The sequence below is a fragment of the Heterodontus francisci genome, chromosome 9 (genome assembly GCF_036365525.1).
Source record: "Heterodontus francisci isolate sHetFra1 chromosome 9, sHetFra1.hap1, whole genome shotgun sequence".
Lineage (NCBI taxonomy): Eukaryota > Metazoa > Chordata > Chondrichthyes > Heterodontiformes > Heterodontidae > Heterodontus > Heterodontus francisci.
Genome location: NC_090379.1, coordinates 116,901,947 through 116,915,638, shown reverse-complemented (window position 1 = coordinate 116,915,638; position 13,692 = coordinate 116,901,947). Strand labels below are relative to the sequence as shown.

The window sequence follows — 13,692 nt, the reverse complement described above, 5'->3', positions numbered from 1 at the left end:
AATTCTCTACCCCAGAGGCATGTGGATGCTCAGGCATTGAACACAGTTCAGGACAGGGGTCCTTAGATTTTTGGGTTCGAAGGGAATTGAGGAATATGGGGATAGGGCGGGAAAGTGGAATTGAGGTAGAAGATCAGTCATGATCTTGTTGAATGGCCGAGCCGGAGCACTCCTGTTCCTATTTCTTATGTTCTCATACTCCAGCTACCCACGGCAAAGCCACCAGCTTTCAATCATAAAATCATACAACACAGGAGGAGGCCATTCGGTCCATCATGCCTCTGCCTATATTTTTCTTATTTCCCCCACTCCGGCTATTTTTGCCAATTATCTTAAGTCTGTATCCTCTGGTTACCGAACCTACTGCCAATGGAAACAGTTTCTCCTTACTTACTCTATCAAAACTCTGTATTACTTTGAACCCAAAAATCTTCTACTGACATGTAAACAGTAAGCAGTTAGTAAAAGGTGGGGCGGGGCCTATTAGGGACAAAGAGGGTGATTACGCTTAGAGGCACAGGGCAAGGCTAGAATACTTTATGAGTACTTTGTCTTAGTATTTACTCAGGAAGAGGATGCTAACAAAATATCTGGTGGAAGCAGAGATGGTAGAGGTAATGGATGGGGTAAAAATTGATGGGCAGGATGTACTAGAAAGGTTGGCTATGCTTAGAGTGGATAAGTTGCCTGGTCCGGATGGCTTGCATCCCAGGTTGCTAAAGGAAGTGGGAATGGAGATAGCAGAAGGGCTTGCCATAGTCTTCCAATCTTCCCTAGGTATGAGGGAGGTGCCAGAGGATTGGGGAGTGGCAAATGTGACACCCTTACTCACAGAGCAGTTAGTTTAACATATGTGGTCAGTAAGGTTTTAGAAACAATAATCAGAGAAAAATATCACCAGGCACTTGGAAAGCTTTGAGTTAATTAAGGAGAGTCTGCACAGATTTGTAAAAGGCAGATCATGCTTGACTAATCAAATTGATTTTTTTGAAAAGTAACAGAGAAAGTTGATGAAGGGTAAGAAATGGATGTTGTCTATATGGATTTTAGGAAAGCGTTTGACAAAGTACCACATAAAAGGCTGGTTAGCAAAATTGATGCTCATGGAATAGGAGGGTCAGTGTCAAATTGGATTAAAACAAATTGGCTAAGGAGTGAGTCATGATAAAACGGTTGTTTTTCAGACTGGAGGATGGTGGACAGTGGTGTTCCCCAAAGGTCAGTGCGAGGACCACTGCTTTTTTGAAATGCATAAGTGACTTGGATCTTGGAATACAGAGCAAAATTTCAAAATTTGCTGATGATACTAAACTTGGAGGTGTGGCAAACAATGAGAATGATACCAATCAAATGCAACAGGACATAGATAGGCTCGCAGAATGGGCAGACAAGTGGCAGATGGAATTTAATACAGAGAAATGTGAGGTGGTGCATTTTGGCAAAAGGGATAGGGAGAGGCAATATAGACTAAATGGTACAGTTCTAAAGGACTGAATTTCGTTGAGGTCCCGACTTTGGGATCCGTGGTCGCGGAGGGGGGGGGGGGTAGAAGATCGTACCGGTGGCAGCCCTCCACTGAGTCCAACACCAGGAGTGCCCGATCTTCCCAGCGGCGGCAAGGCTCCGTGGAGCAACCCCACTGCTGGGCAATATTTAAATTAAGCCGATGATTAAGCCATTCAAATAAAATTGATAACGATCTTATCGGTTGCCCGGGATCTTCTGAGCAGCAGTCAGCACTTACACACCCTCACTTTCCTGTCCAGGGAAAGCTGGCGCCACCGAGATGGGGAAGGGGGGAACTTAGGATTTATAGTGCGTTGCGGGGGGGGTGGGGGGGTGGTGGTGAGGAATCAGCATGTGTAGTGTAGTGGAGGCGGGGAGGGATGACCTCTGCACTTTGAACAGATTGGGGGGGGATGAAAGGTCAAATCTTCCATGCAAGTGTTTTGCAGGGGGGGGAGGGGGGGAAGGGGCGATTTTTTTTTCCAGTGTACTGGGGTGGGGTTTACGGCTTCAAATATTTAACTTTCGCGGTAGGTCTGGCTGCTCTTTAAAAATGGTGCCAATGCCTGCGCAGAGGCAGCTAACGCTGCTGCCGGTGTTGCAGAGCCCGCCCTCACCGCGTGATTGGGGTGAGGCCTGAATGGAGTATTGTCGTGAGCTGCCGCATGCTAGATTGTGGCGGCATAGCGGCATGTGGCCCGCACGTGCAGGCTACCATTTTTTTCGCCTGCTGCCCGTCCCATTGGCAGGGACATTAAATCCAGCCCAAAGAGTGTACAGGGACAGAGGGAGCTGGGGATCCATGTGCATAGATCTTTGAAGGTGGCTGGACATATTGAGGGAGTGATTAGCAAGGTATATGGGATCTTGGGCTTTATAAATAGAGGCATTTAATGGTCGCAGCTACAGCATTGCATCCAGTTCTGGCCACCACACTTTAGGAAGGACGTGAGGGCCCTTAAGAGGGTGCAGAGAAGATTTACCAGATGGTTCCAGGGATGAGGGATTGTAGCTACAAAGTTTGTTTGGAGAAGCTGGGGTTGTTTTCTTTGGAGCAAAGGAGATTGAGGGAAGATTTGATAAGATAATGACAGGTTTCAATAAGGTACAGAAAGAAAAGCTAGTCCTATTAGCTGATGTTACAAGGATTAGGGACACAGATTTACGGTTTTGGGCAAGAGATGTGGGGGGGGGGGATGTGAGGAAGAACTATTTTTTGTACAGCGAATGGAACTGATCTGGAACTCACTGCCTCAGAAGGTGGTGGAAGTGGAAACGATGAATGCTTTCAAAAGGAAATTGGTTGGGCACTTGAGGGAAATAAACCTACGGGGCTATGGGAATAGAGTTGGGGAATGTCACTGATTGGATTGCTCGACAGAGGGCCAGCATGAACTCAATGGGCTGAATGGCTTCCTTCTGTGCCAATATGACTCTACGACCTCCATTAATATTCCCCTTAACCTTCTCTGCTATTAAAGAGAACCCCAGCTTCTCCAGATATCTGAAATCCCTTATTCTAGTAAATCTCCTCTGCACCCTCTGCAAGGCCTTGACAGCCTCCCTAAAGTGTGGTTCTCCAGCTGGGGCCCAAACCAATGTTTTATAAAGGTTAGCATAACTGTTTTGCTTTTGTACGTATGATAAAATTTGACAGCGAGCCAAAGGAGATTTGTTTGACAGCTGAGAACATCTTAAAGAGAGAGAGGTGGAGAGGTTTAGCGAGGGAATTGTATGTTAAGACACTTACCAGCAGGTCAACATTGCAAGACATCACCAAGGTTGTAAAAAATACCAGAGATAAATCAAGCAGTATAGGATAGACGTCGCCAACTAGTTTATAAAAGGGAAGGAAGGCTGAGGAAGGTGAGGTCCTGGGAAAGAAAGCATTTGGGATTGGAAGCAGTGAGATGTGTCTTAAATTGGACAGAGTGGGGTCACAGGGAAGGAAGGAGGATGGTGTATTATATTGGAAAGTTAAGAGAAGCAATGACTGTAGTTGCATTCATAAAATGCAGACAAGAAAGGTTGTGATAGAAAGGCTGGATTTTGATTAAGTTCTACTGACTTGCAAAACTATTGTTTTCACACTAACATGGATCCTTTAACTGTACCAATCGACTCATTGTCAAATAAGCCTAGCGTTCACTGAGTTCAGCATCTATATCATAAAATCGTAGAATGGTTACAGCACAGAAATGCCATTCGGCCCATCGTGTCCATACTGGCTCTCTGCAAAAACCAACTCACCTAGTTCCACTCCCCTGCCTTTTCCCCAGAGCTCTGTCATGTTTTTTCTCTTCAGATAATTATCCAATTCTCTTTTGACAGCGTTGATTGAACCTGCCTCCACCACACTCTCGGGCAGTGCGTTCCAGATCCTAACCAGTCATTGCCTAAAAAATGTTTTTCACCATGTCGCCATTGTTTCTTTTGCCAGTCACATTAAATGGTGCCCTCTGGTTCTGGATCCTTCTATTCTGTCCAGACTCCTCATGGCTTTGAACACTCTATCAAATCTCCTCTTAATCTTCTCTCCTCCAAGGGTAATCGCTCCAGCTTCTCCAACCTATCCACACAACTGAAGGTCTTCATTCCTGAAACCATGCTCTTGAATCTTTTTTGCACCATCTCTAATGCCTTAACATCCTTCCAAAAGTCTGATGCCCAAAACTGGACACAATACTCCAGCTGAGGGCAAACCAGTGTTTTATACAGGTTTATCAGAACTTCCTTTCTTTTGTACTCTATGCCCCTGTTTATAAAGCCCAGAATCCCTTATACTATATTGACCGCTCTCTCAACCTGCCCTACCACCTTCAATGATTTGTGCACATATACCCCCAGGTCCCTTTTTAGAATTGTACCCTTTAATTTTATTGCCTCTCCTCTTTCTTCCTACCAAAATGAATCACTTCAAACTTTTCTGCATTAAATTTCATCTGCCACGTGTCTGCCCATTCCACCAGCCTGTCTCTGTCCTCTTGAGGTTTATCACGACTCTCCTCAAGGTTCACAATACTTCCAAGTATAGAGTTACAGAGAAAGCACAGCACAGAAACAGGCCATTTGATCTAAATGGTCCATGACGGTGTTTATGCTCCACACAAACCCCGCCCCATCCGACTTCATCTAATCCAATTAACATAACCTTCTATTCCTTTCATGTGTTTATCCAGCTTCCCCTTAAATGCATCGATACTATTCGCCTCAACCACTCAATGTGGTAATGAGTTCCTTATTCTAATCACTCTCCGGGTAAAGAAGTTTCTCCTGAATTCCTTATTTATTAGTGATTATCTTACATTTCTGCCCGCCCCCTAGTTTTGGATTCCTCCACAATTGGAAACATCATCTCTACGATTACCCTACCAAACACCTTCATAATTTTTAAGACCTCTATCAAGTCACCCCCTCAGTCTTCTCTTTTCTAGAGAAAAGAGCCCCAGCCTGTCCAGTCTTTCCAGGTAGTTATAACATCTCAGTTCTGGTATGATCCATGTAAATGTTTTTTTTTGTGTCTTCTCTAGTGCCTCTACATCCTTTTTTGTAATATGGAGACCAGAACTGAGCATGGTACTCCAACTGTGATCTAACCAAGTTTCTATACAAGTTTCATTGGATCATAGGCAATAGGAGCAGGAGTAGGCCATTTGGCCCATCGAGCCTGCTCTGCCACTCAAACAGATCATGGCGATCTGATGAAGGGTCACTGACCTGAAACGTTAACTCTGCTTCTCTTTGCACAGATGCTGCCAGACCTGCTGCGTATTTCCAGCATTTCTTGTTTTTATTTCAGATTTCCAGCATCTGCAGTATTTTGCTTTTATTTTATGGCTAATAATCTACCTCTAAGCTATAGTTCCCCATTATTCCCATATCCGTTGTATTAGTATCCAGAAATCTATTGACTTCTGTCTTGAACATGCTTCCACAGCCCTCTGGGGTAGAGAATTCCACAGAGACACCACCCTCTGAGTAAAGAAATTCCTCCTCATTTCAGTCTTAAATGGCCTGCCCTTTATTCTGAGACTGTGTCCCCTTGTTTTAGACTCACCAGCCAGGGGAAACATCCTATCACATCCACCCTGTCACGCCCTGTAAGTTTAACATAATGTGAAATGTGACTCGTTGCAGAATTGCCTTGCAGTCTGTCTGTAGAACTCATCCTCTCCAGCTTCAGGCCAAAGAACATGCTTTCTGATAAACTTCTGAGTAAACTCGACAAAAGTCAATGCATCAAAATTTTCTGTCAGCTCAGCTCCCTTAAACGAAAATGCCACCATGCTCGAGAAGATATTGACTGCCAATTAAACTGACTTTGCATATTCAGTTCTCCTGGTGCTTGGTGTAAAAGATGCTGAAAAAAAAAGGATATAAACTCCAGTGGCATACCTTTAAGCTTCTTCATGTTTAAGAGCGTAGTGGTTACGCTACTGGAGTGGTAACCACACAGACTTGGATAATTCACTGCAATGTAACTTCAAATCTCACCATGGTAGTTGGAGAATGTGAATTCAGTTCAAAAAGACAAATATTGGGCAAGAGAGCAGCAATTTGTATGGTACAATTACTGTAGAAAAACCTTGGATTGACATCTCAGACAAAAGCTGGCACTTCCTCACTCGAGAGTCAGCCTAGTTTATGTGCTTAAATTTCTAGCATGGGATTTGAACCCATCACCTTCAGAGGTGATCAAATCTTAACACAGATAAACTTGGACCTCCCTGACCTCCAAATGGGGTGCAAGCTTTTAGGAAGTGGAGCGTTTTTGCCTGGCAGTGAATTAGGGATGCTAAGTCTGCATCTGCAAGCAAAATTAAAAACTCTTGAGCTCAGTGCTTTGCTCATTAAAGGAGCTGCAAATATTCCTCTCAGACCCGTCTGCTTCACCCCCAACTGCTTTGCTTACATATACATCTCCAAACACATTAAACATTAGAAAGCAGGAAGTGATTATAAAATTTAATTATTGGAAAGTAATCCCTGGAACCGTGTTAACACTCTTACTCAGCACTGTGCAATACAACACTCCGCAGTGTGTTCAAAGGCTGACACGAATAAAGAGAGATGTCTTATGTTACCGGTTCAGGCTAATGAATACCAGCTTTTGGCTGTTGGATGAAAGGTTTCTGTGAGAGCTCGTTTCTGTTCTCTGCAGGGGAGAGTGCTGGGCATGTGACAAAACCTCCCTTAACAATGGGGAGAAGTTTCATTTTGGAATCCTGAAACTTTGAGATCTCGCCGTGACTGCTTCAACATTTGAATGCCCACCTTCAGCTGATCCAAAACTCTGCTGCCCCATTTCCAAACTCGCACTGTTCCCGTTCACCCGTCACTCCTGTGCTCGCTGGCCTACAATTAGCTTCTGGTCTGCAATAACTCAACTTTAAAACTCTCATCCTTGTTTTCAATTCCCACCATGGCTTTGCCCTTCCCCATCTCTATAATCTCCTCCAACCCCACAACCCTCTGCACTCCTCTAATTCCAGCTTCTTGCGCAACCCCAATTTTAATCACTCCACCATTGGTGGCTATGCCTTCATTTCTGGAATACCCTCCCTAAACCTCTCCATTTCTCGCTCCTCCTTTAAGACGCTCCTTTAAACCTATCTCTGCGACCACGTTTTTCACCTGCCCGACTATCTCTTTATGTGGCTTGGTGTCAAATTTTGTCCGAAAATATTCCTGTGAAGCACCTTCGCATGTTTTTACTATGTTAAGGATGCTATATAAATGCAAGTTGTTATTGCACTGCTTCATGCGGAAGAGGGTCTGTGGGATGCATGTCACTCAACGTTTAGGCTCTGCCAACATGTGCAGGCAAGATCAGGCAGAATGAGCGACCTCTCTAGGGTCCTTCATAGTGCAACCCTTCCCATGGCCAACAGTTAGTCCCAGAGGAGAGCTCAGCACCCAACAAGAGCCCATGACCAAAGCACGGCCAGAGACTGGAAAGAAAAAAACTTGCATTTTTTTAAGCACCTTACACATCCTCAGGACATTAAGGCACTTTGCAGCCAATGAAGTACAGCACCCCCTCAGAATGTCAGCCTTAATTATATGCTCAAGTTCCTGGCATGGGACTTAAACCCAAGTCCTGACTCAGAAGCAAGAGTGCTACCCACTGAGTCAAATATCTGCACGCTTGGTAGACTCACAAATGGCAGTAGTTCTCCTCCGATTCCTGCTCTCAGTGTCACCCATTCACAAGTTCTTTACTTGTGTTTTAGCCTGTGGCTCACATGGTCTATAGGTCATTCTCTCTCTCCCTGCTTCCTATGCAGTGACTAATTTTAAAAGAAATTTGTTTGTCTCTGTGTTATATTACCTAGAATTACATTGAATATATAGCCCAGAAACAAACCATTCAATCTAACGAGTCTTTGCTCCACAAGAGCCTTCTCCCTCTCTACTTCATCTCACCCTATCAACATATCCTCCCATTCCTTTCTCCCTTTGTGTTTATCTTGTTTAAATGCATCGATACTATTCACCTCACCTCACTCTCTGGGTAAAGACATTTCTCCTGAATTCCCTATTGGATTTATTAGTGACTATCTTATATTGATGCTCCCTAGTTCTGGTCTTCCCCACAAGCAGTAACGTCTTTTCTATATTTACCCTAACAAACCCTTTCAGAATGTTGAAGACCCTCAAGCAGATTATTCCTCAGCCTTCCTATTTCTAGAGAAAAGAACCCCATTCTGTTGCATCTTTCCTGATAGTTATAGCTAGTCAGTTCTGATATCAAGCTTGTGAATCATTTTTGCACTTTCTCCAGTGACTCTATATCCTTTTTATAATATGGAGACCAGAGTCACATTGTCAAATGTTTGCACAGCCTCCTGCCATTAGTTGCTTAGCACATCCATCTTCACTGCACTGTCTTTGCACAGTCAATCGGATGATCCTTGACTGTCAGTTAAACAATCTTTCTGCCCCATCTCCAATATGTTGTAACTAATAAACCAATGTGTTCAAGGAAAATGAGAAAAACACCATTTTTAATACCCTTATGACTTTTTAAAGTTCATTGTCAAGGAAGGTCAGCATTTATTGCCCATCCCTAATTGCCCTTGAGAAGGTGGTGGTGAGCTGCCTTCTTGAACTGCTGCAGTCCATGTTGGGTAGGTCCACCCACAGTGCTGTTAGGGAGTTCCAGGATTTCGACCCAGTGACAATGAAGGAACGGCGATATAATTCCAAGTCAGGATGGTGTGTGGCTTCGGGGGGAACTTGCAGGTGGTGATGTTCCCATGTGTCTGCTGCCCTTGCCCTAGGCAGAAGAGGTGGCAGATTTGGGACTGAGTTAGGTGATCTGGACCAAGGCAGCAATGAGGAATCTGCAAAGGATGCCCCTGGGTGAGGATGGAGAAAAATCAGCCAGGGTTCACAATCCCACTCACTATCCAGTGACTCCTGCTGGCAAATGAGCGGAAGTCAGGAGAGGACAGGATTGGGCTCTGCTGTCGTGCACCCCACAGTCGAACAGCCTTGCAACTGAAGAATGGCTACTTGGGTTCAGTGCTGGGGCTTTAGGATGTGCCAGTGCATTCAGAGGAATCAGGGAAAAGGGATGAAAGTTTGCCAAGAAAGGTGCCAAGAAGTACATCAGGTAGCACAGAAATTGAATCCACATGGTTAACATTACTTTACAACGACACACTAGTCAACTGAGCTAACCACTCACCTAACACTGACATATTCCAACAAAAGTATCTGTAAGCAGTTAATGACCAGACTGAGTGATGAGGAAGTTTAAATGAGGTTAAAGGGAAGAGTTTGAAAGAGGTTTTTGGGGGTGGGGAGAGATGAGAGTGAGGTAAAGTGGTTTAGGTCAACAATTCCAGAGGTCAGAATGTGGTAACTAAATGATGGGCCTCTGATGGTGAAGGGAATGGGGGTCAAGTCATCGAGTCATTTATGGCACAGAAGGAGGCCATTTGGCCCATCGAGTCCATGCCAGCTCTCTGAAGAGCAATCCAGTCAATCCCATTCCCCCGCTCGATTCCCGTAGCCCTGCAAGTTTATTTCCTTCAAGTACCGATCCCATTTCCTTTTGATGGCAATGATGATCTCTGCTTCCACCACCCGCATGGGCATCAAGATCCAGGTTATTACCACCCACTACGTAAAAAGAGTAAAGAGAGGAAGAAAGACTTGCATTTCCATAGTGTCTTTCATGACTTCAGGGCATCGTAAAATCCTTTACAGTCAATGAAGCACTTAGGAAGTGTGGTGACTGTTGTAATGTAGGAAAGGCAGCAGCCGATTTGTGCACAGCAAGCTCCCACAAACAGCAATGTGATAATGAACAGATATTGTTTCAGTGACATTGGTTGAGGGATAAATATTGACCAGGACACTGGGGAGAACTCCCCTGCCGCTCTTTGAATAGTGCCATGGGATCTTTTACATCCCATTGAGAAAGCTGACTTGGCTTAGCATCTCAACCAAAAGACAGCACCTCTGACAATGCAATGCTCCCTCAGTACTGCACTGTCAACCTGAATTAGAGGCTGAAGTTGCTGGTGTGCAACTTGAAGCCATAAACTTCCGACTCAGAGTTAAGGGTGTTACCCACTGAAGCACAGCTGACACGCTATCATTATAACCCATCTTAGGGAGGAAGAACTTTAGCACCTTTCATAATCTCAGGATATTACACTTTGTTGTGTAATTGCAGGAATGGACAGTGCAGGCAGGGATGGTTGGGTGAAGAGAGCAGAGGAGTTTATAAAGGGAATTGAAGAGACTGACAATAATCTAAAAGTTGATATACTGGTGCCACAAGGTGCCGGTGGAACTACACGCAGCCAGAGGTGACTGATGTGTTGGAACGCTGTCGATATCCACTGGTGCAATCCACTGACCTTTTCACTGTACGGAGCAATGTGGAACGAGCCTCATTGTGGAAGGTGATGATGACACTGGTCGCTGGCAAGTCCTGGTTGTACTGAATAGAGGAGCACCTGAAAAACAGAGTGGGGGCAGTTAGAAAGGAGAACTTGAGCAGTGAAACACAGGATCAGCAACAGGCCATTCACTTAGATCACGGCTGATCTGTGCTATTAGATAACCCATATCCTTTTAATGACAGTTTCATGCAAGCTAGAGACAATTAACTACATTTATTATTGTTTCAAAACATTCATCTTAAGACCTCATCCAGAGCACTACGTGCAGTCTTATGTCGATAACCTCACGTATAAAGAACCCTGTGGAAATCGTGAGTAATTGCCTGCTCTCCTTGACGGTAGCCGAAGTCCCTAACTGAATTAAAGTTTTGTATCTCATGCCATTTTAAAAACAAACATTGTCCAATTCTTGCTGAATTTGAACTGAGTCGAGGAATTTATGACCCTTAAGTCATCAAACTGAAAACGCACAACCATAGGGGCCTCGTCCTTACCAATATCCTATTCCATTGTCTAAAGCTACCATCCTTTTCTAATGTTAGTTATCTCTACAACCTTTGCTTCTTATCTTTGCTCTTCCTGAACTATGACTTATTCAGTGTCATTGTGGTCAGAAGATTAGATCTGCAAGCAGTTTAAAGCAATGGGCGGCACAGTGGCGCAGTGGTTAGCACCGCAGCCTCACAGCTCCAGCGACCCGGGTTCAATTCTGGGCACTGCCTGTGTGGAGTTTGCAAGTTCTCCCTGTGTCTGCGTGGGTTTTCTCCGGGTGCTCCGGTTTCCTCCCACAAGCCAAAAGACTTGCAGGTTGGTAGATAAATTGGCCATTATAAATTGCCCCTAGTATAGGTAGGTGGTAGGGAAATATAGGGACAGGTGGGGATGTGGTAGGAATATGGGATTAGCGTAGGATCAGTATAAATGGGTGGTTGATGGTCGGCACAGACTCGGTGGGCCGAAGGGCCTGTTTCAGTGCTGTATCACTAAACTAAACAATTCTGCTAACATCAGTTGTTCTGCCTTTGTCTTTGTTGAAAACAATGTAAGAGCATTTCTGCATTCTTATATGTACTGGAACCCCAATTTTCTACCTTTGACTCATATGGTTTGCTATCCTCCCCAAACAACTATCTATCAATGTACAATACAGACACACCAATATATGTGCCAATGTGTTGATTACAATCTCTGCCTAGACAGACATTGGCTTTGTTTATAAATTAGCTGTTGCGATTCCTACATTACGACAGTGACTCCACTTCAGAAATACTTCACTGGGACGTCCTGAGGCTGTGAAAGGTGCGATATAAATTCCAGTCTTTCTTTTCTCTTTAAATGAACGGAACTTGCTCTTTTAAGCTCGATATTTGGCACTACCCTGCTCTTCTGACATCTTCAAAAAGTAGAAAAATATTAATCTGGCAGATCATAGTATTCAGGCTAAACCCAATAATTGAATTTATTTACAAGAAAAATTATTACACAGAAGCAACTATAAGAAACTAGATGGGCAAATAGCTATAAAAATATCAGTGAATTAAGCAGTTCAGAAGAAAATAAATATTTCATTGCCACCTATTTCCTGCACAACTGCAAGACTTTTGGAGCACACTGACGTTAGCATGGTTCCTACCGTGTTTTTTCACCAAACCCCAAATCCCACATGGAGCACAACTATAATCTACGACACCACCAAGAACGAAAACTTAAAAGTGTAATGGCTCTACATATACACCTATCAATAGGCTGTTACATAAAGGAATATCACTCAAGCTGTACAGTGACACAGTTGTTGCATTAAGTAACAAAAATTTGTATTTAAATAGCACCTTTAGTGTAATAAAATGTCCCAAGACGCTTCACAAAGAATGTTTATCAAACAAAATTTGACCTCATAAGGTGAAATCAGGACAGATGACCAAAAGCTTGGTCAAAGTGGTAGGTTTTAAGGAGTGTCTTAAAGCAGGAAAGAAATGTAAAGAGGCAGAGAGGTTTCGGGAGGGAATTCCAGAGCTTGGGGCCTGGGCAGCTGAAGGCACGGCCACCAATGGTGGAGCAATTAAAATCAGGGGTGCACGAGAGGCCAGAATTAGAGGAATTAGAGAGAGATCTCGGAGGGCTGTGGGCCTGGAGGAGATTATAGAGATAGGGAGGGGCGAGGCCATGGAGGCAACGGTCCCTCTAACCTACGCGGCTGTGCAGCAACCCGAAAGTTCCTGCGCAGGCTGGGCACAAGTCAGCCCCTTTAAGTCACCACATGTGCATGGCCATGCAAAAAATGTAAAGGGCCTGCGCACTTAAACGGATCAGCCGTGCACAACAAAACAAAATAAAGGGTCCACTGCATGGAGGGATTTGAAACCAAAGATGAGAATTTTATAATCGAGGGGTTGCTTAACCAGGAGTCAGGAGTAACAGGGGAACAGGACTTGGCTTGAGTAAGTACATGAACAGTCAGGTTTTGGATGATCTCAAGTTTACTGAGAGCTTTTTAAAAATTCTTCCATGGGATGTGTGTTTCGCTGACGTGTTGCCCATCCCTAATTGTCCTCGAGAAGGTAGTGAGCTGCCCTCTTGAACTGCTGCAGTCCATGTGGTGTAGGTACACCCACAGTGCTGTTAGGGAGGGAATTCCAGGATTTTGACCCAGTGACAATGAAGGAACGGCGATATAGTTCCAAGTCAGGATGGTGTGGAACTTGGAGGGGAACTTGGTGTTCTCATGCATCTGCTGCCCTTGTCCTTCTATGTGGTAGAGGTCGTGGATTTGGAAGGTGCTGTCAAAGGAGCTTTGGTGAATTGCTGTAGTGCATCTTGTAGATGGTACACACTGCTGCCACTGTGTGTCAGTGTTGGAGGAAGTGAATGTTGAAGGTGGTGGATGGGGTGCCAATCAAGTGGGCTGCTCGTACTGGATGGTGACGAGCTTCTTGAGTGTTGTTGGAGCTGCACCCATCCAGGCAAGTGGAGAGTATTCCATCACACTCCTGATTTGTGCCTTGTAAATGGTGGACAGGCTTTGGGAGTCAGGAGATGAGATACTCGCCGCAGAATTCCCAGCCTCTGACCTGCTCTTGCAACCACGGTATTTATATGGCTACTTCAGTTCAGTTTCTGGTCAATGGTAACCCCCAGGATATTGATAGTGGGGGATTCAGCGATGATAATACCATTGAATGTCAAGGGGAGATGGTTAGATTCTCACTTGTTGGAGATGGTCATTGCCTGGCACTTGTGTGGCCAAATGTGGGAGACCAGCCTGAAG

The 13,692-nt window shown here is 44.5% G+C and overlaps 1 protein-coding gene across 1 annotated transcript in view; it reads right to left on the bottom strand.

Moving 5' to 3' along the window:
• Positions 1 to 13,692, bottom strand: part of galnt16 (UDP-N-acetyl-alpha-D-galactosamine:polypeptide N-acetylgalactosaminyltransferase 16) — a 163,216-nt gene that overhangs the window by 98,483 nt on the left and 51,041 nt on the right. The window contains exon 3 of the mRNA XM_068039764.1: positions 10,383 to 10,481. Coding sequence (XP_067895865.1) covers positions 10,383 to 10,481 — 99 coding nt within the window. The remainder of the gene's footprint in view (positions 1 to 10,382; positions 10,482 to 13,692) is intronic.